Source organism: Phyllosticta capitalensis (assembly GCF_038381095.1).
Source record: "Phyllosticta capitalensis strain CBS 128856 chromosome Unknown BKA78scaffold_12, whole genome shotgun sequence".
NCBI lineage: Eukaryota > Fungi > Ascomycota > Dothideomycetes > Botryosphaeriales > Phyllostictaceae > Phyllosticta > Phyllosticta capitalensis.
The window spans coordinates 678,985-701,011 of record NW_027117450.1 but is presented as its reverse complement, the minus strand read 5'-3'; the positions used below and the strand labels follow the sequence as shown (position 1 = coordinate 701,011).

General features: G+C 55.5%; 8 protein-coding genes across 8 annotated transcripts; 6 read left to right on the top strand and 2 right to left on the bottom strand.

Annotated features, from left to right (window-relative positions):
* Positions 1 to 234: 234 nt before the first annotated feature.
* On the top strand, positions 235 to 1,935 carry BKA78DRAFT_258291 (uncharacterized protein; the record flags this gene model as incomplete). Its single annotated transcript, XM_066885268.1, has 1 exon — positions 235 to 1,935. The coding sequence occupies one exon, from the start codon at positions 235 to 237 to the stop codon at positions 1,933 to 1,935; it is 1,701 nt and encodes a 566-aa protein (XP_066739167.1).
* Positions 1,936 to 2,522: 587 nt separating this feature from the next.
* Positions 2,523 to 2,962, top strand: BKA78DRAFT_51591 (uncharacterized protein). Its single transcript, XM_066893305.1, has one exon. It carries the CDS (start codon positions 2,624 to 2,626, stop codon positions 2,849 to 2,851), a length of 228 nt encoding a protein of 75 aa, XP_066739166.1. The 5' UTR covers positions 2,523 to 2,623; the 3' UTR covers positions 2,852 to 2,962.
* Positions 2,963 to 3,060: 98 nt separating this feature from the next.
* On the top strand, positions 3,061 to 4,927 carry BKA78DRAFT_299959 (uncharacterized protein; the record flags this gene model as incomplete). Its single annotated transcript, XM_066887132.1, has 3 exons — positions 3,061 to 3,641; positions 3,718 to 4,264; positions 4,328 to 4,927. 3 exons carry the CDS (start codon positions 3,061 to 3,063, stop codon positions 4,925 to 4,927), a joined length of 1,728 nt encoding a protein of 575 aa, XP_066739165.1.
* Positions 4,928 to 5,765: 838 nt separating this feature from the next.
* BKA78DRAFT_326659 (mitochondrial ATPase subunit ATP4) lies at positions 5,766 to 6,858 on the bottom strand. The gene is made up of 4 exons (XM_066889452.1): positions 6,775 to 6,858; positions 6,262 to 6,704; positions 5,974 to 6,196; positions 5,766 to 5,919 (listed from the first exon to the last, which is right to left on the bottom strand). Exons 1-4 carry the CDS (start codon positions 6,803 to 6,805, stop codon positions 5,894 to 5,896), a joined length of 723 nt encoding a protein of 240 aa, XP_066739164.1. The 5' UTR covers positions 6,806 to 6,858; the 3' UTR covers positions 5,766 to 5,893.
* Positions 6,859 to 6,966: 108 nt separating this feature from the next.
* On the top strand, positions 6,967 to 8,857 carry BKA78DRAFT_326656 (CBF/Mak21 family-domain-containing protein). The gene is made up of 3 exons (XM_066889451.1): positions 6,967 to 7,668; positions 7,714 to 8,605; positions 8,654 to 8,857. The coding sequence occupies exons 1-3, from the start codon at positions 7,022 to 7,024 to the stop codon at positions 8,795 to 8,797; spliced, it is 1,683 nt and encodes a 560-aa protein (XP_066739163.1). The 5' UTR covers positions 6,967 to 7,021; the 3' UTR covers positions 8,798 to 8,857.
* Positions 8,858 to 8,889: 32 nt separating this feature from the next.
* On the top strand, positions 8,890 to 10,757 carry BKA78DRAFT_299956 (uncharacterized protein; the record flags this gene model as incomplete). The annotated part of the gene is made up of 5 exons (XM_066887131.1): positions 8,890 to 8,904; positions 9,044 to 9,155; positions 9,214 to 9,994; positions 10,045 to 10,159; positions 10,218 to 10,757. 5 exons carry the CDS (start codon positions 8,890 to 8,892, stop codon positions 10,755 to 10,757), a joined length of 1,563 nt encoding a protein of 520 aa, XP_066739162.1.
* Positions 10,758 to 11,751: 994 nt separating this feature from the next.
* On the top strand, positions 11,752 to 13,122 carry BKA78DRAFT_258781 (uncharacterized protein; the record flags this gene model as incomplete). Its single annotated transcript, XM_066885309.1, has 5 exons — positions 11,752 to 12,282; positions 12,342 to 12,394; positions 12,461 to 12,544; positions 12,598 to 12,904; positions 13,054 to 13,122. The coding sequence occupies 5 exons, from the start codon at positions 11,752 to 11,754 to the stop codon at positions 13,120 to 13,122; spliced, it is 1,044 nt and encodes a 347-aa protein (XP_066739161.1).
* A 5,127-nt stretch (positions 13,123 to 18,249) lies between these two features.
* On the bottom strand, positions 18,250 to 19,160 carry BKA78DRAFT_51456 (uncharacterized protein). The gene is made up of 2 exons (XM_066893304.1): positions 18,354 to 19,160; positions 18,250 to 18,275 (listed from the first exon to the last, which is right to left on the bottom strand). The coding sequence occupies exon 1, from the start codon at positions 19,092 to 19,094 to the stop codon at positions 18,492 to 18,494; it is 603 nt and encodes a 200-aa protein (XP_066739160.1). The 5' UTR covers positions 19,095 to 19,160; the 3' UTR covers positions 18,250 to 18,275; positions 18,354 to 18,491.
* Positions 19,161 to 22,027: the final 2,867 nt, after the last annotated feature.

The window sequence follows — 22,027 nt, the reverse complement described above, 5'->3', positions numbered from 1 at the left end:
CATCCTCGGCTATCGCCGTGTGCACATTTTCGACTTGCCCTTGAGCGTTGTTTTCTTGATTTTCTCGTTTTGATCGTAGCGTCAGAGCCTTTCCGAGATCGTCGAGAAACCTTCACCACACAAAAAGAAAAAAGAAATTGGTCCTTTGCAAGGCTGAGACCGCAAGCAACACGCTGACAGCATCAATCTACATACGGTTCATCTACCCTGCACTACCCTGTACAAAACCCTAAAATGCAGGCCGATCACTGGCTCTCCCGCTACGCCAGCGACTACCACGCTTGGCGAAAAGTTTACTCTGGCCAAGATCTCGCCTACCAAAGACCGCTCGGCTTGGTTGAAACCGCTTTCGACGTCGACGGATTCCACTATGGCGGCAGAGCCGATGTGACTTCTGTCTTTACCGTCGAAGCGCGCACCAGCCTGACCGTCGACGACTTTCGCAAAAGGATCCTCTTGGCATGGGCCAATCTCCGACTTCACCATGTCCTGCTCATGTCGACGGTACTTCGCGACAGTGCCTCGGGCTCGCGGGAGTTCGTCCTGAAAATCCCTGCAAGTGCTCAAGAAGTCCTCGGCAACGCCGCATCCACCATTCGATTCTTGCAAGATAATTACGAGCATATCGATGTTGACGACTTTTTCAAGCATTGCACAAACACGGCCAGGATCATTGACTCTGACCATAGCCTCTCGCAGCTGTTTGTTCTGCCAGCCGAGCCACGTAGTGGAGGAACGTTTCGCATTACCTTTTGCTTGATCGCCGCTCACGAAATCTGCGACGGACTTGTAATTTTGGCAAACTGGTGGCCACATTTTCTCCGCCTTTTGAACGCACCTGTGGCAGAGCTGGAGCGCAACGTTGACCACGAAAGACTTCCACAGCGCATGTGGAGTCGTTTGCCGCGAGCACAAGAAGACCTTTACCCGCGAGTCCAGGGTAGCATTGCTAGGAAGCGCTGGTACTGGGCCATCATGAGGGTTCTTCGGCACGTCCGCAAACCGCCGCCGGCAGGCTTTGTCAACCCGCTCAAGACAGAGAGACGCGATCATGCCATCACTCCGTCATCAAAGTTTCCGGATGTCTTTGACTACTCGCAAGACAAGAAGCCTCCGATGAATGGCCATCGTATCGGCGCAGTTCTCTCCCAAACAGTAACAACCCGTCTGGAACGCTTGGCGAAGGCAGTAGGTGCAAGTGTTGGCGCTGCTTGTTTTGCGCTTGTCGGTTTGGTGATGATGGAGCTCGAGGAAGCAAAGAACCCGAATGTTCCCTTGGAGCAGCGTCTTCCGTTTCTTGGGTCATTCCCCATCAACCCAAGGCCCTTTTTCGGATTCACCAGTCTTGCGGATTCGTGTATGCTCACGTTTTCTGATGGTGTTTGGCTCCCATTTCTCCCGTCATACTTGCCTGTGGAGGCAAGGTTGAGATTGCTGACCCGCCAGGCGCATAGACAGCTGGGGATGTATCAAAAACGTCTCCGGAGTGATAAGCTGAAGGGCAGCTGGGACCCAACCGACCCAGCTCGCGTCATTGCTTCGAGCTTTCTTTTAGGCATCGAGAGGATTCAAGACAAAATGCCCGAGGATCTCCGGTCTGGTCTGAATCCTCAGGGGGCATATCCCATCAAAAATTCTCTCTTTCTGGCCACCTGTGGAATCAGCTCGATGGGGTCTGTCACGAAATTCTTGCAATCTGGCAAGTACAAGCTGAACAAGGAGGCGACGGAGAGGACTGGTCTTGTAGCAGACTACCGCGCTTGCAGGACTTGTGTGAGAGCAAGACCAGGCGAGTTTCTTGTCGGTGTGTCGGGCATGGATGATGGAATGACGTTTGACGTTTCGTACGACGGCAACGAGATTAGTGAGGAAATGGCCGCGGTCTGGAAGAGTAAGATTGAGGGCATCCTTGGGCCCGGTGTCCCGAGACTTTAGATGGTAGAGTGTGGTGTTGGTCTCGATTCTGTCCTACACTGGGATGCTCGCTATCACCTTCCTGGGTCCGGTCGTGGGTGAAAGAAGCTTCCAAGTCTTTCGGTTTTCCATATTTTCGGTGGGATCTCCTGACATCAAACTTCAGGACTGAGTGCCGGTCTGGGGGATGGCGACCCTGATACATTTGGCTATTCTCATTACCTCTCAGAGGTGCCGAGATAGTGTATCTGTAGCTAGGGTGGTCGTTCGAAGCAAGGATGGGGTTCTCCCATCAGACGATCTGCACACGAAGTTGACTGAGATATGACGCTGGATGAAGCCTCATCTGGCAGACTCTTTCCCACCGTTTCGTGCTTGGCAGCCGTTGTGGAGTGACGTTGAGGTGGGTGTGTGCCTCAGCCTTACGACGGTCTGGGCTCGTGTAGCTTCACATGCATGCGGTGTGAGATGGGGCTGGGATGCACTTAGGACGCAGCACCTCAGCTGACTGAGATAGGGAGACGACCAGAGGAGCTAGAGGAGCTAAGAACGGAGGCTTTGCAAAAGACGCTGAATATTCCGTGCAGTCTCTCTGGCGTCGGGAGTGGCGTCGAGGGTCTCGCAGAAACGCGGGGGGTTGGCGCTCGCAGGGACCTGGGCACTAGCAGGTGGCTGTTGTCAGGCCCGCCATGCTCTGTCAACGGTGATCATGCTCCCTTTTTTATGCGCCTCCTGGTCTTCTTTTGCGCTTGCCTCCTTCCATGGCTTTGACTTCTCGTTATCCGGTCGGGGTCATCACTGCAGTCGCCGCCGCCCTCGGTATACTACCTCCCTGACCGGGCATGGCTGTGGCCTTCTGCTCCCGTATCAATCCAACACATGCTGTGAGGAGGTTGCTGCAGCCAGCAGCCAGGCAGGCGCTACGGCCGTGACGTAGCACTAACAGGTCAAATTCCCCACGCCCTCAACTGTACTTGTACATGACCACTGCTAGGCCCTGGACTGCTATTCTTAATCCCCGCTCTCCTACCTAGTTTTTATCCCCCTGTCTCTTTGCGCTGCTAAGCCTCTGCTGCCTGACTCTCTCCCTTCGCCTCTGTCCTTTTTGTTTTCCTTGCCTTTTCCTATCGATAGTCCATTTCTAGTATGGCGGATCACCATGACGCCCCACCGCACCAACACCATCATCACAATATCAACGGCCAAACCAACGGTCACGCTCAGTCGAAACACGCCGTCCCAGACGACTTTCCCGGGAGCCCCGGCATGGGACGGCGGCTTGCGCGCGCTCCCACGGTCAAGGTGCTGTCGTCCCAGATCGGCGGAGACGACGATGCGCCTCTGCCCTACACGGCAGATCCGTTCGATCTGTGCTGGGAAGACATCAAGCTGCTGGCCCACAAGCTCTACCTGTTCCCCGTCCTCTTCTATCCGTGGTCCCAGCATCCGGACGACGAGACGTATCTCCAGCGCGGCAACATTGTCAACCTGCTCTGGCAGGCCTTTTTGACCATTTACGAGGTCGTCTTCATTTTCTCCCTCCCGTTGTGCTTCTGGATGCCCATGTCCGGCTTCGTCATCTACGTTGCCGTGTCCATCCTCATCTGCGTGCCAATTTGGATGCGGGTGAATGGGAAGAAGAGACTTTTGAGAAGTGACCCGCGCATCGTCTCCGGCCGGCAGCATCGGGATGAGCACTGGGTCTTCATCAACGGCGTAGCCGTTGGGTGAGTCTAATTTTCTTGCTCCAGAGAGCCACAAGTGTCAAACTTCGCGTCGTCAATGACCTGACCATGGCCGCAGCAAGTACTGGCTCCAAGCCAATATCGACCGGCTGGCGCGGATATTCCGGCGCCAGGTGACGGGGGTCCACAATCCGACCAACGGCCTCGTCTTCGACCTCATCCAGTGCATGATCGAGCGCAACTTCAGCTACTCGACCCAGGACGTGCGCGACGCGTACAAGGTGGTCAAGGAAGCGCTGCTGGACCCCTCGCGCAAAAAGATAGTCCTCATCCTGCACTCGCAGGGCGGCATCCAGGGCAGCCTCATGGTCGACTGGCTGCTCGCCGAGCTGCCCGACGACATCCTGCGCAAGGTCGAGGTGTACAGCTTGGGGTGCGCGGCCAATCACTTCAACAATCCCCATCGCCATCTCGGAACCACCACCACTGACAGGCAAGACGGCCGCCGCGTCCCGACGGTCAACGAAAAGGCCATTCGCTACATCGAGCACTATGCCAATGATGGCGACATGGTGGCTCAGTGGGGCGTCTTGTACTTCACGCGCGTGCCGAACCGCTTCATGGGCCGTCTCTTTGAGCGCCAGGGCACCGGGCATCTGCTCAACGTAAGTCCCCCATGCATGGCCCACATCAGGCGCAGGCCATATCAACTCACCACGTGCGTCTAGCAACACTACCTCAACTACATGTTCCCGCTCGGCCAAGACGGCCGCGTGCTCGAAAACAACGACTTCATGGACGAGCCCGTCGTCTTCGACGAGGACGAATTCGGCGGCCTGGTGGACACGGACCGCGAGGGCCTTGAAAACTTGTGGCGTCTCCATCTCCGCGTCCCCGCCCACTCCCACTCCCGATCCCCTTCTCCCCATTCCTGTTCCTCCTCTCCGTCCGAACCCAACGCATCATCACCAGATAACAAAAACACCCTCCTCCTCCACCCCAACTCCCCCTCATCTACCACCGCCGCCGCTCCTCCCGACTCGTCCTCCTCCGCTGTCGTCGTAGTTAACGGTGATGCTAGCCCCGTCATGCCCGCGTCGCTCTCGAACCCGGACACCAAGATCGTCGGCAGCCGGACCAATTCGGCGAGCGGCAGCGGCAGCGGCAGCGGCGCCGTCATCGACGTCGACATCGGCATCGATGCGGACGCAGACGCAGACGACCGGCGGAGACGCGACAACAACAGGCGCCGCCGTGAGCGCGTGCCCCGCGTCAAGGACTTTAGTCGGCTGTGGCAGTATCGGAACGGGAGGAGTCCGAGGGATTGAATGGGAGGGAGAATGACTATCCACGGACAAGGAGCGCGGGAGCGTGGGAATTTGGCCTCCCTCCCTTCCCTTCCCTCCCTCACCTCCGCCAGCCAACCAGCTAGATAGTAGAGAGGCCCTGGTGACCGAGGCGGGCGATGTGAGACGACACAGGACGTAGACACGTCCAGCGCAACACGGCGTTGATTTGGATTTCACACATGAGCGTTGCCTCGTAAATACAGGCGTGTTGTATTGTACATACGAGCGTCCTTTTTGTTGTTGATACCTACATAGAGCGGGCAGATCGCGGAAGGAGTCCAGGAAGTGGGTACCTAATTGGATTTGATGGCACCAAACACCACCGGGTCGCTTCTCTGTAAATTTTGCTCTTGTCTGTCCGGGCATCCTTCCTTATGCCTTCATGGCCGTGCGTTGACAGTCTGGCCGCTTCTTGTCCTCTTTTCCAAGCAAGCGGGGTGCGGGCGGTGCCCCCGGAGGCGAGGTGATGGAGACGTGGGCAACAACGTGGAGCGAGGGACGGGTGGACAGATTGGCTGGCTGTCGTTTGGAGACTGTGTTGGTGAAGTAGCTCAGCGTCCTTACCTTTGTACCATGTTTCTGCGAGCAGGGGTGCTGGTCCTTTGCACACAGGTCTACCTTGTCAAGGGGTTTGAGATTTCCTCGCTGATTCAAGTACAAGTCTTCTGATTTTGGGTCGGTCGTTGGATGGTATGTGCGCGACTGGGGTTTTGGGCGGACGAATGGTAAAGATCGACTATTCCACTCCGCGGGGATTGGGCCTGAACACAACATCATTTGCAGAGTTTGGATGCTTGTAGTCTCCAAATACTTTCAGTCAGTTTCAAATCAATGCAATTGTGAGTCTCTTGAACGCTGGTACTAAGTTGCACAACAGAGTCTATTTGACATGCCAAGTTAGTTGTTGGTATTGAGGAATGCTCTATTCGAACGCAGTCCAAGCATCTAAGCCTTCTGCTGAGCAACGATCCCTAACGATTTGATTAGCATGGACAAGGACTCCCGAGACCATCGTCACAACTTACTCTCGACGTCGGCAACGCTCTGGTTGAGGATCTGCTGGAGGGTCTTAGGGTTCTCAAGCTCCTTCTCAATCTTGGCAATAATGCTGGCGGCGAGCTCCTGCTGCTGCCTCTGCTTGACCTGGCCCTCGTAGCGGACCCACGAGTCGAGGACGTTCTTAGCCTCGGCGGCAATGGCAGTCTTCTGCTCGAGCTCGTAGGCCTGAGCCTCGATCTGGGCGGTTTCCTGCGAGCATTGTCAGGCCCCTGTGTGCCCCTACATTGTCCATTTCCATGTCGTAGCCCGCGTACCTTGGAAACCTCAAAGAGGTTCTTGGTGACCTCAACAACGCCGCTCAGGTCCTGGACGCTCGAGATGCGCTTCTGGACGGCCTCGGTGTGCTCCTTGCGGGCGCCGTTCAGGATGCCGAGGATCTTGCTGTGCTGGCCCTCGGCCCACTCGCTGTAGGCGGGACCGCCGTACTTGAAAGCAGCGAAGAAGACGGTCAGGAGGGAGAAGGCGACGATGGACTCCTCGTTGACGACGTAAAGCTCGTTGCTAATGGCAGCTGCGCCGAGACCGGCGCTGGCAGAAAGGATGGCAGCCTTGGAGGCCAGAGAGTTGCCCGGCAGCGAGTCAATGATGGACTGAGCCTTCTTCTTGGGCTCCTCGGAGGGGACATTGGACGAGGCGCGCGACGAGACGACTGCGGGAACAGCGCGGACAGGCACGGTAGGGCGAAGGCGGGCAGCGCCTGCGTCACGTCAGTGAAGTGCTGCGATGCCAATTGCGGTCGGTTCGGGGCGTGGACGGTGCGGCCATACCGAAGGCGCTCCTTGCGAGACGCGAAGCCATTGTTGGTGATGTGGGAGTGGAGAGTTGAGGCTCTTGATCTTGCCGTGAGGAGCTGTCGGGTGCGGTTGCAGGCAGGTTCTGAGGTGACCGCTTGGCGTTCGGCGCCGACTGGTCCGAGTGCCCATCCCGGACGGTGCTACTTTACATTTTTTGAGCCTGCGCTCGCACACATCAAACTTCTCTCGAACCCGCTACCGACCTGTGTTCCGTCCCAAAATGACCATGGCCTCTCCAGACCCTCTCGCCGGACACAAGAGGAAAAGAGAGGGCGAAAAGGGCGCCCAGAAAATGAAGAAATCCAAGAGCAAAACCAAGCAAACAACCACCGCCATGGAAACCGGCGACGACCTGGAGTCCCGTATTCTCGAGCTCGAGGCTCAAGTCACCGAATCGCGTCGGCACTACAATAACATAGTCGAGCTGATTTCGGCCGCCAAAGACATTAATGCGAAACGGGAGAAGGAGGATCCAACGCCGAACCTGGCAATGGTCGCGCTTTGTCGCGTGTTCTGCAGGCTCCTGGCCACAGGCAGCATGAAGAAAAGCAAGGGACTGCCTGAATCGGAGGTTGTAATTGTACAATGGCTGAGGCAAAGATATCAAGAGTTTACAGACTATCTTCTGTCGCGCCTGAATTGCGATGACGCTCTCGAGAGCTTGTCGCTGCAACTTGCAATGCGTCTGGTGAAGGAAGAAGTTCGGGGACAGACAGGTCAAAGCGACGATGCTTGGAGACAAGGCTTGTTCCACAGAGTTGTCCGTGAGGCGTTGTCTGGAAAAGACGGGATAACCATGGACGAGTTCAGAGAAAAGTTCGTGGAAGAGTACACGGACGTGAGGTTTTACACTCTGCATGCAATTGCGTATGTTCAATGTTTAGTCTCCAGGTTCTAGGCTGACGATTCTAGATCGATATTGAAAGAGCCACCGTCGCCCAAGGAGCAGGAGGTTTTGGCGAGAAACAGCCTCGACTTGCTCGTTTCACTTCCGTCGGAAGACATCCCAGGAGACGAGTCCTTTTTCGACGAATTCTACGGCCCGGAGCCCGAGCAATCAAAGCACGCTCTAAATTCTCTCTCAGCGCACAAACGACAAGGACAGGACGCCTGGTTAGCGGTATTAAGATCTGGACTGAGCGTGGAGCAACGCAAGCTCGCGCTCGGAAACATGACTGACCGCGTCACTCCGTGGTTCTCCAAGGTCGAGCTGTTGATGGACTTCTTGACCGATTCGTACAATGTGGGCGGAGGCACCTCGCTCTTGGCTCTGTCAGGCCTCTTCTACTTGATGAGGGAGAAGAATCTGGACTACCCCTCATTTTTCCAGAAGCTATACTCGCTCCTTGACGATGGGCTGTTGAATTCCAAGTACCGCTCACGTTTCTTCCGCCTTTTGGACGAATTCATGGCCTCGACCCATCTTCCAGCTGCACTTGTGGCCAGCTTCATCAAACGTCTCTCCCGGCTAGCACTCCACGCTCCCCCTGCCGGCATCGTCGTTGTTGTTCCATGGGTGTACAACATGCTGAAACGGCACCCCGCCTGTACCTTCATGATCCACCGAGAAATACGGGATCCGAAAGCGCGGCAAGAGCTCGAAGAGCTGGGAATGGCGGACCCATTCAATATGGAGGAACAAGACCCGATGGAGACTGATGCTATTGAAAGCAGTCTTTGGGAAATTGAGACTCTGCAGTTTCACTACCACCCGAATGTCGCCACCCTGGCGAAGATCATTTCGGAACAGTTCACGAAGCAGTCTTACAACCTCGAAGACTTTTTGGACCACTCATACAATGGCGTAAGTCTCATTGATCCATGTCAAGGCAATACATACTGAATTTGGTAGCTTCTTGAGGCCGAGCTCGGAAAAGATTTGAAGAAGACGCCCGTAGTGGAGTATGAGATTCCAAAGAGGATATTTACGGCGGAAGAGGGAGAACTTGCGCCACTAGGGGCATTGATGGCACAAGTGATGGAAGCTAGTGGATGAGACAGCTTGCATGGCAGTCAAGCTATCCGCAAAATAATAAATCTTTTTGTCTATGAAAAACCATCTGAACATTTCATGCCTTCGCATTTCACATGTCAATGAGTCATGTGAGTTGCTACTGTAGGGCTGGTTTGTCACGTGTATGTGATTGGCACCACTCTCACCGCCTTTAGTACCAAGCGCGCGGTGCTTCTATCTTCAAGACCCGTCCCTCTTCCCTAGCAAACATCACTACCGCCACCACAGCACCCAGTATCACCTCTCACATTGTTCTGTCTGATCGCACGAAGAAACTCAGTTACAGAGAGAGAGATGTCAGAAGACAGGGAATTGCAGGCGAAAATCGCTGCCCTTTCCGGTATGTCGACTCGTTGGCGCTGAAGATTCACTACCACTTACCACTGACACTCTCATAGGCAAAATCAACCTTGCCAAACAGCGCGAGCAGACTAGCCAAGGCCAGCAGCCTTCCTTCGGTATGCGCGATCGTCAACTTTGTGTCGCTTCTGATCTTGCCACTGATTCCCGACGAGGTTATGGTCGCGGAAGCGCAAACTGGGCGCCGTACCGTGGCACTCCCTATGGCGCTCCTCGTGGTCGCGGAGGCAAGGTTTTCAACAATCGCACGCTGGTTTTGAACAGCTCTGGCTCGCGGGCTCAGTCTTCGGCACCTTCTACGCCAAACGCTGCCACGACAAACGCTGAAGCAACGCCCTCTCCTCGAGCCGATGGAAACGGATGGGTTGTCAAGCGCGACCGACACATGCAGCTGATCAATCCGGCCATCTACGACAAAGTCTCGCAGCAGCGGGCCAAAGACATGGAACAAACGGCCGAACAACGTCGCCAGCAGCGGAGTTTGAGGGAGAGGGCCAAGCTCAACAAACATTTCCAAGCGTCGGCCATGCCCGTCACGACCAACGCCGGCATTCACACCCCAAACCCTTCCGCGGCATCCCAGTCTTACGAAATTGACGTGGAGGGTGTTCGCTTCCGCGTTGCCGACGGCGGCAGCAAGCTCATCCGAGTCTCCAGTGAGTGCGACAGCGACAGCGCCGTACACCGCGAATCTAAAAATCCAGCAGACGACCCCAACACTGCGCGTGTGACTCCGAAACATGCAAAGATCGGAGGAGTAACATTTTTGCGCAGCAAGAATGGCAATCTCTATCGTGCCGGTATCGTCAAAACGAGACAGTGTGTCGACCAGCGCCCTCGACTCTGCCGGCAGGCTAACATCAGAATAGAATCAAGCCCGTCAAGAAGATTAGCGAACCCTGCCCGAGGTTCACTACCACTGGTTGGCCTCTTCCCTCCCGCATAAAGGATACAAATGGCGCGCTGCGCCTGAAGATCCGGTTTGTACGCCCTGTTCAGCAGCTGACGATATGTTCCAGGTACCTGTTCCAAGGGACCGCAGTGCCGGTACCAGCATGATCCCCACAAGGTTGCCATCTGCAAGGACTTCTTGCTCAGGAACAATTGTCCCTTGGGCGAAGCCTGTGACCTTTCACACGAGCCAACTGCGCATCGCGTTCCAGCGTGTCTGCACTTCCTCCGCGGCAACTGCACCAACGACGACTGTCGTTATGCCCACATTCGAGTCAACCCTTCGGCCCCCGTATGCCGTGCCTTTGGCACTATTGGATACTGCGAGAAAGGACCGGAGTGCACTGAACGCCATGTATTTGAGTGTCCTGACTATGCTAACCACGCAGTTTGCCGGAACCCAAAGTGCCGCCTGCCACACGTGGACAGGGCCGGGCAGATCCGCAAAGCAGCAGGTGCTCAGAGCTCCGCCCTTGACAGCGTCGAGATGGACATCTCCAGCGACGATGAAGCGCAGATAAACAGCGACGACGTGGACTCTGACGCCGAGATTGAAGAGGAAATCATCATGACGGATGCCGACGGCCAGGGTCATGAGGTCTCGCGGCAGCAAGACTTCATTGGCTTTTGAGCCCCGAGAGTAAGTTGACTCGATGTGGATTATAACCACACAGACCCATGAGCGGTATTTCACTCGAGCAAGGTGGCGGCGTCTGAGGACGTGAGGCCAAGTTGGGAGGATCCAGATGTGGTCTCTTGTCTTGTGCCATGATTCCTTGCGTACATGTTGGGCAAAAGAGTATGTTGGATCCCCAGGCTTAGATACCCTAGAGAAGGAGGGCGTTGTACCTAGAAGACGAAGGCAGAAGAGAAAAAAAATGGAACACACGATGGATTATGAAGTTGGTGCTCAGTGCATCGTGACAGGAGTGGTTGGACAAAGGGCCCCCATGTCAGCCCAGCAAGCACAAAGCCAGGATGCGGCGGCGCGTTGACACACGTGGCTTCGAAACTCGGGGAAAGGTAGTCGACGGCGATGTTTCGTGTAGCAAACTAAGGTACAGTCGGTCTTGCGGGAGGCCTGAGGCATGATGAAGCAGCGCGCGCGCGCGATCCGCCTGCGCCGATCAGTTGGAGCACCGATTTTGCGGGGAAGGTCGATCACCCGCGGGCGTTGATGAGCCAAACTTTCAGGACAATTCTAAAAGCTCCTGATCCAGGTTCTCCGTCTTTGTTGGTTGCGATGATCAGCATTTCGTGTTCGTAGCCGCCGTGTCGCCGCATTAAGGCAAGCCAGCCCAGGCTGAGGCGAGAGAACTGGGCCCCACGATTCATTTGGACGACTACGCAGGGCAGGAAACAGGTGCTGAGCCACTTCCTGTTCTCACAATTATAACCAGTCTACTGCGCCCCTACTCTTCACTGTTTTCAGTCTGCGGATGCATTTGGCCCTCTTGCTGCGCACGCACAAACGCTTCAAGGTCAACCTGCGCGTCAGATGAGATTCTTTGTACGGCTGCTGCGCCCACGCCGTCATCGTACTAAAAAGCTGGGGTTTCCTGGAGAGACGGCATCAGACGCTTATTCTTCGACCGACTCTGCTATTCTTTGAAGCTGGCCGCGACATGACGCTGAAAGATCTACTCAGGAAAAAGGAGACTTTCAGGGCCGCCGAGAACACGGTGCCGAGCCATCATGGCGGGCTTGCCCCTCCCCCTGACAAAGTATCCCGCATCACCTTCATGCGTACCACCACCAACACCGCCGAGCAAATCTCCCCGCCAACCTACCCGGGCGACGACGAGAAGCCTCCACGGCTGTTGACACCTGGGAGGCAGGATGGGGAACAGAAGCGTCTTTCAATATTCCGCCGGCCGTCCCAAATGGTCCCTGACGGCCGCGCCGGCGCTCGCAACGACAAACGCCTGTCAGAACGCCTGCATCTGTCCCGCCCGCACGCAAACTCGAGCCTCGTGAACTTGCCGTCGAATCTGCCTGCCATAACCGTCGACGTCGCCAGGAGCACAGAGGAGCAAGCCGAATGGGAACAGCGGGCGACGGCCCTGGCTAAAGGAACATTGATCAGCAAGGGCGATGGAGTCGGCCGAGAAACCATGCGGAGCCCAAGTCCCAGCGTTAGCGACGAGCCCGGTGACGTATGTGCTGTGCCATTCGCGTCGTACGGGCATTGAATGCTAAAGGATTCTTGGTGTAGAACAATATCCAGGAAGCCATAAGGCTTCACGAGAGCGGAGGCCAGCGCAGTGAGTCACACGAGAGCTTCACGCGTCCAAAGCCCGGGACACTTCTGACCGGATTTGCAGACTTGGAGAGATCGACCGATATGTTTAGCAAGCTGGCAGATCCAAACGGCGCCAACAACGCCCTGAGTCAAGTGCTGTATGGCCTGGCATTAAGGTAGACTCTCATTGGAAAACAACGCCTCACGCTTCCAGCTGACATGGATACAGGCATGGCTGGGGATGTCAACCAAATCAGGAGCTTGCCGTCACGTATCTTTCCTACGCCGCAGCCAACAGCGCCGAGATAGAATCTCTTGCCTTGGCTGCGGGCATGAAAAAGGGCGGCGCGGCCAAAGGCGAACTGGTTCTGGCCATGTTTGAGCTCGCCAACAGCTTCCGGCATGGCTGGGGGGTCAAGAAGGATCCCGCTGCCGCAAGACAGTACTACGAGACAGCAGCGAACCTGGGAGACACGGACGCCATGAACGAGGTGGCGTGGTGCTATCTTGACGGATTTGGAGGCAAGAAGGACAAGGTAAGAGATCTGAATCTGGGAAAACTCCTACAGATGCCCTTATGCACGACGCCACGGCTTCCCATTTGGCAATCAAAGCCTGTTCCTACGCCGCAACAGCCTCACTTTTTGGGCAGCAATGGAAGGCTAATAACGCTCACGCGCATCAGTTCAAAGCCGCACAGTTCCTTCGTCTCGCCGAAGAGAAGGGAAACAAGACGATTGGCAATTCATGGTAAGCGACCATTCCACTTCCCCCGAACCCTGCGCCTCTTCCTTCCACGCCATTGCATGTCCGCACCGCCTGCTTCCGCCTGCGCCTCCCAAGGCCCACGCGTATCAGCCTCGACCGCAAACACTCGTGTTGAGTGGTCGTTGAGCTGGGTACCGTCATCCAGGGATCCTGGCAGCTCGCCCGAAAAAGCACATTGGCCGTTCGCAAACGGTTGTCCAAACCCGGTTCCGGCACGACCCTGGCCATGGCAGTCACAAATGGGCCTGTCCAAGGCACATGGACTGGTTGACGTGCGTCGGTTGGTCGAGCGGCTACGACTCGGTTAAGCAGCGGGAAGAGGGCGAGGGGAAAGGCACGGGACGGCCCCCACCTAGCCCATCCGGTGGTCGCCAAGCTCCCATCGAGCAAGCAACACCCCTCTGCCATGCATACACGTGGCAGTGCAGCTGCTAGTTTTGTCCCGGCGCTGTGGGTGCCTCCTGTCCCTGGGCCGTCTTCTTCTTGCGCTTCACGAGTTCGCAACCGCCGCTCCGGATGGACGTGACGACTCTGCATTGAAAACTGCAGTATGATCCGGGAACGCCAATATGCCATGGGCGCCAGGCTTCCGGGCGCTGAGTCGTTGGGAGACGATCGCCCTTCATCTGCACGTCTCCTATCTCCTGCTTCTGCGGACTTGGTCGTTTGTCGCCGGTCTCGCCCTCGCCTCATGATCTACCTTTGCTCTTGCCGGCCTGGTAAATCTTTTCTCGGCCTTTGCCGGGTCTGGTCAGGGAGAGACATCAGGGCCAGAGCCGGGGCTCGAGAGCAAGCATTCGGCACCAAAGGCTGGCGTTGAGCACGGCGCCTCTCGCTTCCCTCCCTGTTTGCGCCCTCTGATCCCGGCCATTTTGCATAATGCTCATGGTCAAAGATTTGCAAGGCGAGGACGGGGAGGGAGCAGAGACTGAGAAAATTTTCTCGGGCATGGCTGCTTCTCATACCGGCGTTGCGGACCACGAACCAGTCAACGGTTTTTGGTTGTCACGTCTGACAAGCCATCTTCATGCAAAGCACCCAACCTTCTCCAAACCCTACATAACTTTACCCTACCTCATCCATGTTACACCAGATAAGATCTTACTAACCGCGTCTCTTTGCTTTTCTGCTCGCAGGATCTGGAAAGACAAGTACAATCCCAAATGATTGTCCCCACCAATCAGATAAACATCCAGACGAATGAAGAAACGAATCGGGAGCTGTTTCCCCCATCTCACCACACATTCGACTTCGATCCAATCCAATCCTCTCTCTTCCTTATACCCGTCCGTCCGCCTCACTCTTCGTCTCACCTCGATCGCCTGACCCTTTCGACTGGCAACATGCATTCGGCTCGCGAGGTGTAATGTATGGCATGGAGAAAAAAAAGTCATTTTCACGCCCGTCGTCTTGGGGCTCTCGCTGCTACTGTCAGGTCGTCTCTATGGAGTGGTCTTATTATCCCGTTTGGCACATGGCAACTTGCGGCGGGCACGCATAGGCTACTTACGTGGCGCCCGCCGCTTTCATTCGTACATACCCATTCTTTCCTATCATCAAATTTCCATCCTTTTGCTCTCTCTCCGTCAACCAATACTGTCTTTTGTCTCTGCGCGCTCCTTGTTCGTCTTCTCGGGCTCCTCCTTGGCCGACAGACAGAGCCGCAGGGCCCGCACGCATGTACGTTTGTACATGAATACCCTGCACCTGTCTGCGTGTCTGTCTATATAACTGTACATCTTGTTGGCCATGTCGACCATGCTGCCCCGTCCGGCTTTCCAGTAGCCAGCCGTCCAACCGGCTCCGCACCCGCCCTTCCCTCCTGTCCCTTGTCTGCATGCACATGTACTGTAGAGCCCGTACCATGCCACTCCGTGCCCTAAGATTCGGCTTCTTGCTGCGCTACTGGTCGGCGCCTCGCCGTCTCGAGTTGCGCGTCGTTGGTTCGATCAGCGGCAGTTGCGTCTGTTGGTTGGGCTCTACCTACCTGTCCAGCGGCAAGTGAGCGTGCACGCGCACCTCGACGCATCGATCGGTCGGTCGAGCTGCGAAGGCTGCCGCCTGCCGGGCATGCGTGCTGCTGACTAGAGTCATGGCTCGCTGGTGGCTGGCTGGCTGGCTGGCTGGCTCGCAACACGCCGCCGAGTTGCGGTCTCTGGCCTAGTTGGTTGGGGGGGGGGGGGTTGTTGGGCCTCGATTGGGTGTGAAAGGTGCTCGTTTTTGTTTCTCGTACGCGCAGAACTCGGGCTGTGAAGGAGACGCGGGGATAGTGGGCGTCTTTCATGTCACTGCCCATTCACTGGGCTCTCCTGATTCCCGTGCATCGCTCACTTTGGAGTAGGCACGCGCAAGTCACCGCAAGTGTCCCTGTGCATATGCAGTCAGTACAGACCAAAGAAATCGATCCATAGACGCTTTCTACACCCAAGTCCAGCCAATGGCATATTGTTGTCTTGTCACAAAGAATTTACAATCACAAAGCAGACAAAATACCGCCTTTATCTGCAGCTTAAAGCTAGCCCCTATTCCTCTTATCCGTGCCGCGTGGTTGTCTCCCTATTCCAAGATGTTCCATCGTCAGAGACGACCGCGGCGCGGCAGAATCAGCAGGCACCTCCTCCTCCTACTTTTAAGAAATGGGACACGGGAGGAAAGGAGCCCCATATAGGCACAGTAGGCAAGGAAAGAAATTCAACCTAGGCCCAGCTTCATGTCGTTGTTGCACCTTTAGACGCCAGTGCTAAAATACTCCCTATAACTACACATTAAGAGAAAAATTCTCTCTATATTTAATGCATCAAGTACTTGAGCACTCTATATCTCTGCGTGTTTTAACTTAGTGAGAGAGATTCCTAAATTAGCAATTTCTTTTGTCACCCATTGTGCAGGTATCTCTTTAAAATGGCTGTCCTCCCTATCCTTGAACCTCGCTCGGGCGGGCCCCCTGCTTCGCTGCCTGGGTATCTACCCATCATTGGTTGGTCTGGAGGAAACCCAGCATCGAGTCTCGTAAGAGTGATGTAGACGAAGCAGAAGGGGAGTCAAGAGGAAATTGTTTGTGCTGGGAGAAAGGAACGGTCAAAGGAAAAACAACTACACTATATCTAGACATCACGGAGAGAGAGAGAGAGAGAGCTTCAACGTCTACATCCATGTGCCTCTTCTTTCCGACTTCCAATTCTCCTTTCCATGCAGAGTGGAACCATCCTCGTCTTCAAGGGGGAGAAGATTCGTTTGGGGGAAAGAGTCGGTAGTTCCTGCTGGAAAGAGCTCGTCGCTCGCTCGCTGCTTCTTTCCAGTAGCAGCCCCTGAGAAGTAGCAACACAGCAAAACAGGACAAGAGTGGCTGCTGGTAGCCCCTTTGCATTTTTGGGAAAACCGGAATTTCTTTTTTAGGCACAGCTGCTGCATGGAAAGAAGTGGGACATGAACAGATAATGGGAATAAGGACGTCGTCAACATTTGACTGTTTTTTATTTATTTATTTATTTATTTATTTATTTATTTATTTTTTAGACTGGTGGTTCTCCTTCTTTCTGCATAGACGCATCCCGCGCACGCTGCCTACCCGCCCTCAATTTCCCATCTGTGGGGAGAGCCACCAACGAACAGCGGCATCGTCTTGTCTGATGGTCGTTTGTGGGCAAGATTTCTCGAGGGGTGTCTTCTTCTTCATCTGCAGCGCCATGCCAGGATGCACGGGAAAATATAGGGGAAACAATCAAAATGCTTGGACATGTGGCAAAACTCAAAGTGTTGCTGAAAGAAAAAAAAAGGCAACACGCGTGCATTGAGAGATTGTGTGAATCCACCATTAATCGACTGGGAACAAGGACAGGCGGCGGAAAATGGGCAGTCTAGCTCTCTAGGTGGGCGCACATGAGGTGGGATATGGAGACACACAGATGCCTACCTACTTGGTGTTGCATGCAGGCAGCAGAAGAGCAATATAGTGTAGAGTATAGTATCTTATAGGTGGAACAGAGGAGGCAGCAGTAGTGGCAGCAGTATAGTAGGTGAGGAAAGAAATTCAACCCAGGCCTAGCTTTATATTGTCGCACCTTTAGATGCAAGTACTTAAATGCTCCCTATAACTACCTATAAAGAGAAAAAATTCTTTCTATATTAAACGCATTAAGCGCTTAAGAACTCCACATCTCTATGTGCTTTAACTTGGCGACAAAGATTCCTATATTAGCAATTTCTTTCGTCACCTACTATGGCAATAGTAGTAGCAGCGAAGGACCTAAGTGGTGGTGGCTGTATCCATCTACGTGTCCAGCTCCCCAGGTAGCTTATCCACACCTCCTCCCATATGATCAGAGTTGGTTGTTGCTGTGATGAGCCGGGCAGCGCAAGATGGGGCATGTACCTACCCACCTATTGACCTAGCTTATTTCGAGCCCACCCACACGCATGCACAGATAGATGCCCATGTCTCCGCCGCCGCCTACAGTACAATACCCATCTTGCCCGCCCTACTCCTCCTACCTACTACTAGTTACTAATAGCCGCACCTACCCACCTCGCCTACCCACCTCTGTACGCTGTGATCGTACAGCAGCAGCCGGCCAGCAGCACCGGCCACAAACACCGCCGCCACCGCGAGCTGCGCCGAGCGCCCTGCCTGAATGCGTCACCACACAGGTAGGTAGGTATACTCGTCGAGCTTGGACAGAGGAGCGAGGGGGCCCGCCCGGGCCGGGCCAGGGTTTGTTCGCCTCGTCGCTCGCTCGCTCGGGCGGAAACGGGTTGGACGACGGACCTGGTGGAGTATGTACGATACATGCCCACGGCGTGTTGTTGTGTGGGCGGGGAGGGACTACTGGGAGTGAGAGGGTTGGGGAGCCGGAGAGGAGAGGAGAGGAGAGGGGCAGCAGGCATGAACGAACAGGAGGGGCTACCTACGGGGGACGTGTGCGTGTGTGTCTGCTTGATGACTACCTATAATTAATACCTATATTGAGATTTGTCCTTCTATAATAATAATGATAAAGTAGTAGAGTAGAGCTATAGTGGGTGATGAAAGAAATTACTAAACTAGGAATCTCTATTGCTTAGTTAAAATATGTAGAGATGTGGAGTTCTTAAGCGCTTAATGCATTTGATATAGAGAGAATTTTTTCTCTTAATAGGTAGCTATAGGGAGCATTTAAGCGCTTGCGTGTAAAGGTGCGACAACTTGAAGCTGAGCCTGTATTGAATTTCTTTCCTCACCTACTATGGAGCAGAGCAGAAGAGACAACGAACGTGACAATAGGAGGTCCAGCGGCAAGTCCAGTGGCAAGCCAATCCGTCAGCCATGGCCAATTCCTTCTTCGTCATATTCTGGTGGCGGAGACGGCGCTGGCTCTTTCACGTTCTCTCCTCAACAGACCCTTTCTCGACTTGGGCAGGCCGGAGGGCAGATCGCCAGTCTCTAGGCTTTTGTTTTTGCCTCAGCGGCGGTTGGTTGGTCAGGCGGGTGCGTGGGATGGCCCAGGTGTTTCTCTTTTTGCACCGAAAAAAGAGAAGAGGGCGACTACTGAGCGTTTTGCATGCAGACAGACGGAGACGGACCACCATGGAGCGTCGACGACGACGACGGCGGCGGCGGCGGCGGCAGCGGCCTTGCTTTGCCTCCACTACTGCCACAGCCTCTTGCTGGCTGATGCTGATGCTGGCTGCTCCGTGTGTCCATGTCTGGGTCTTCGTCTGCGCATGAAAAAGGGCAGCGTGGCAGATGGAGGCCTGAGTGCCGTAAAGAATGGAGAGAAGGAGGGAAAATGGGCACCAAGAATCCACGGGCGACGTAAAAGATGGACATATGAGTTGTGTGTGGACCTGTTTCATGGTGAGAGGGTTGACAAAGAGCCATGACGCTCTTTGGTGAGTTGTAGATGGCCAGGTTTCCTTTCGGCATCTTCTTTTCTTTTTCCTTCGAGAAGATAGCTTAAACTGACTTCCGTCAACATGCATCACAAAGCGCCAGCCTTTTTAGAGGGTAAAATGGAGAGGGAGGGGGTGCTTGCTGTGCTGCTGGGCTGACTACTGACCTACGGGCACGCCTGTCCGTTTTCCCCCTGCAAGATCTTCCCACATCTCGGCTGATGTCGACGCCAGCCAGGCCGGCAATCGCGTCACCCATCTGACTTTGCGTTGAAGCCCTTCCTCTCTCGACTCGAACTAGACCAGGCCAGGCATGGTTAGTTACGGGCATTGAGGGGCATGGATGAATGATGGATCCATCTTGCCCCCCTTACGCCGTCGTCATCATCCATCCCTATCTCTTGCTCTGTGATTCTCTCCACCACCACCCGAATCGGTCCCCTCCTTCGCCCTCTTTTTTCCTCTTTTTGCCCACTGCCAGACCACACCATCTCCAGAAATCCCACAACAGGCCTCCCGTTTCTTGCCGCATCCATCTATATCCCCGCCCCAACACGCCAACCCACACTCCAGATGCAGCGCCTCTTCCGGCGCAGCTCGCCAGCCAGCCAGCCAGCATTCGTCACTCACCGCCCATGCCGCCGCTCAGCAGCCCCTCTGCTCACTCTCCCAGCTGCTTCATCATCACGCTCCAACAACACACTTTTTTCCTGGCCATGCCGAACGCATGACCGTCGTGACCATCCTGAAAATCCTAGCTCCTTCCTCATTCCAAAAAAAGGGCCCATGACGGGCCAGTCAGTAGTCACTAGTCAGTCATCCGTCAGCCTCACTGCCTCACTCTCCTGGCCCAGTTACAAGTTGCGGGTTCCAGGCAACCAGCTCCTCAGGCGGAGGCCAAACCAACCGCCCCAAAATCCAAAAGCTTTGACGCGCCAGCTTCGATGCCCGCGACGAAGGCGGAGCAACGTCGTTCCATCGGCCCTGGCATGGCAGTAGTGGTCGTCATGATGAGCGCGCTCTCTTAAGCCGAGTCCAAGGGGCACTTTGTTCATCCGCCGGAATATGGACCTGCGGCGGTCGCGGGCGACGATGGCAAAGAGTGGAAGCAGCTGGTTCCTGCCAGTTCACACAACAAGTTGCTTGCCCGAGGCAAAACTGACTCGGGGCGCTCCAACTCGACTCATGCGAACAGCTGGTCAGTGTGCCAACCCGCTCGCCGCGGCTCCAGCGAGCGTGCATAGGTGGGCAGCGAAAGATGCAAATGAGCGGGGTGATTGCTTTTTGCGAATTTGCGTTGGCCGCGTATTTGGCGACGAAACAGACCGTCCGGTTTGTTTGTGAGCTCTTCTCTTCTCCATGACCGTTGTTGCCAAGGATGGAAGAAAACGGCTCTGATGCGTGTATTTTTTTTTTTTTTTCAGCCCACCTTTGGGGTGGCGCGATTCCTTCCTCCGCGGCAAGTGCCTGGCTGCTTCCTGCCCTGGGTCAGCAGCGGCGGCGGGCGTTCGGGCCAGTCCACTCCGAAAAACTCTCGAGACGCAGCCGGCGCAGTGCTCGGGCAGCTCGGGGCGGTCGCAGGCTCTCCCGCGGGTTCAGAAGCCGCTCCGCAGCCGCGCGGGCCGCTCTGGTCTTGTCGTCGTCGTATGTGCGTGACGGACGTGGTGCCTGGTGGCCCATATGCACTGCGCGCATAGAGATAGCCTCGTCGGTACTGGCTGGACTACTGGCAGAGTCGACATATGGCCGCGGAGCAAAGAGACAGCGGGCGCGGACGGATCACGGGAGCAATGTGGTTGGCCGCTCGATTGGGATGACTGTTGGCAGTCAGTGGATGGATTTTGCGATGCCCGCGCGGGCGCGAGGCCGGGGGAAGCAGCCAAGGCAGAGCAGACGAGGATTTTTCGTAGGTTGAGAGAGCAGGAGAGGTGGGAAAAGTCGAGAGAGAAAGAGGGGCACAGGAAAAATGTCTAAAAGTGTCGGGGCTGACGAATGGTGAGTGGTGGTGGTGGTGGTGGTGGTGATGGTGGTGTGCTGGGATTGGCGGGCAAAGGAAGAAGAAGCCTGGCGGTTGGCGGGCAGTCAAGAGGGCACATCGCATCGACCGTCTCCCCACCACCACGCACACCGCCTTGTTACCCGCCCGTCTGGCTCACTCGGTCGTCTTCCCCTACTCCGAAGCTTCAACCAACCACAACAAATAGTAGTGGTGGTTGTGCGCCCGCATGCCTCTGCTGGCCATGTGCCTGTGGCACCGTGCCATCCAACGTCGCTGCTGTCTCAAACTCTGATAGCTTGCTTGCCGCCCTTTTCACTTTGTGACGACATGCATTCTTTTTCTCCTTGCACACTGGTCGACTGTATGTCTTTGACCACTGAGAGCGAAAAATGGAGTGTCTATTTTCTGCTATACGGTGGTGCCTCCTAGACGTGCAGAACACGAACCAACAACCCAACCTCCCTCATGTCCGTACCTACATACATACTTAGCCATTGTACAATGCCTCCCCTCACGATCCCCTTGCCTCCAGTAGTTGATCCAGCCTCCTCCATCCGCCGCCCGAGATCTTCTCATCCAAGCAAGCAAGTGGCGACGCGCAACCGACATCGTACGCGCCAACGCTGCGCTGCTACCCACCCCCCATGGCTACGTGAACTACCAACGGAGGGGTAACGGCCGGCCGGCTTGGCCCACCCCAGACAAGTACCCGCCCGATTGCTCGCTCGCTCGCTCGCACACATGCCGACGGGACCCATCCATGATGAAACTCGGCCACCCCCTTGGCGTCGGCCGGCCGGACGTTCCTCTGCCCCTGCGGCGGGCGGGCGGGCGGCCAGGCATAGCAGCGATCGGGTATAGCCAAGGTACGTAGGGGGGGCAGGGGCAAGGCAACAGACGCTAGGCATCGGAAGGGGGCCTTTTTTTTTTTTGCCTTCCCCTACACAGCCCACCACCACCTTAGTTGCGAGTTGTTATAGACAGCGGTTGCCTTGGTCCGCCGCACGGTAGACATGGAGCAAGT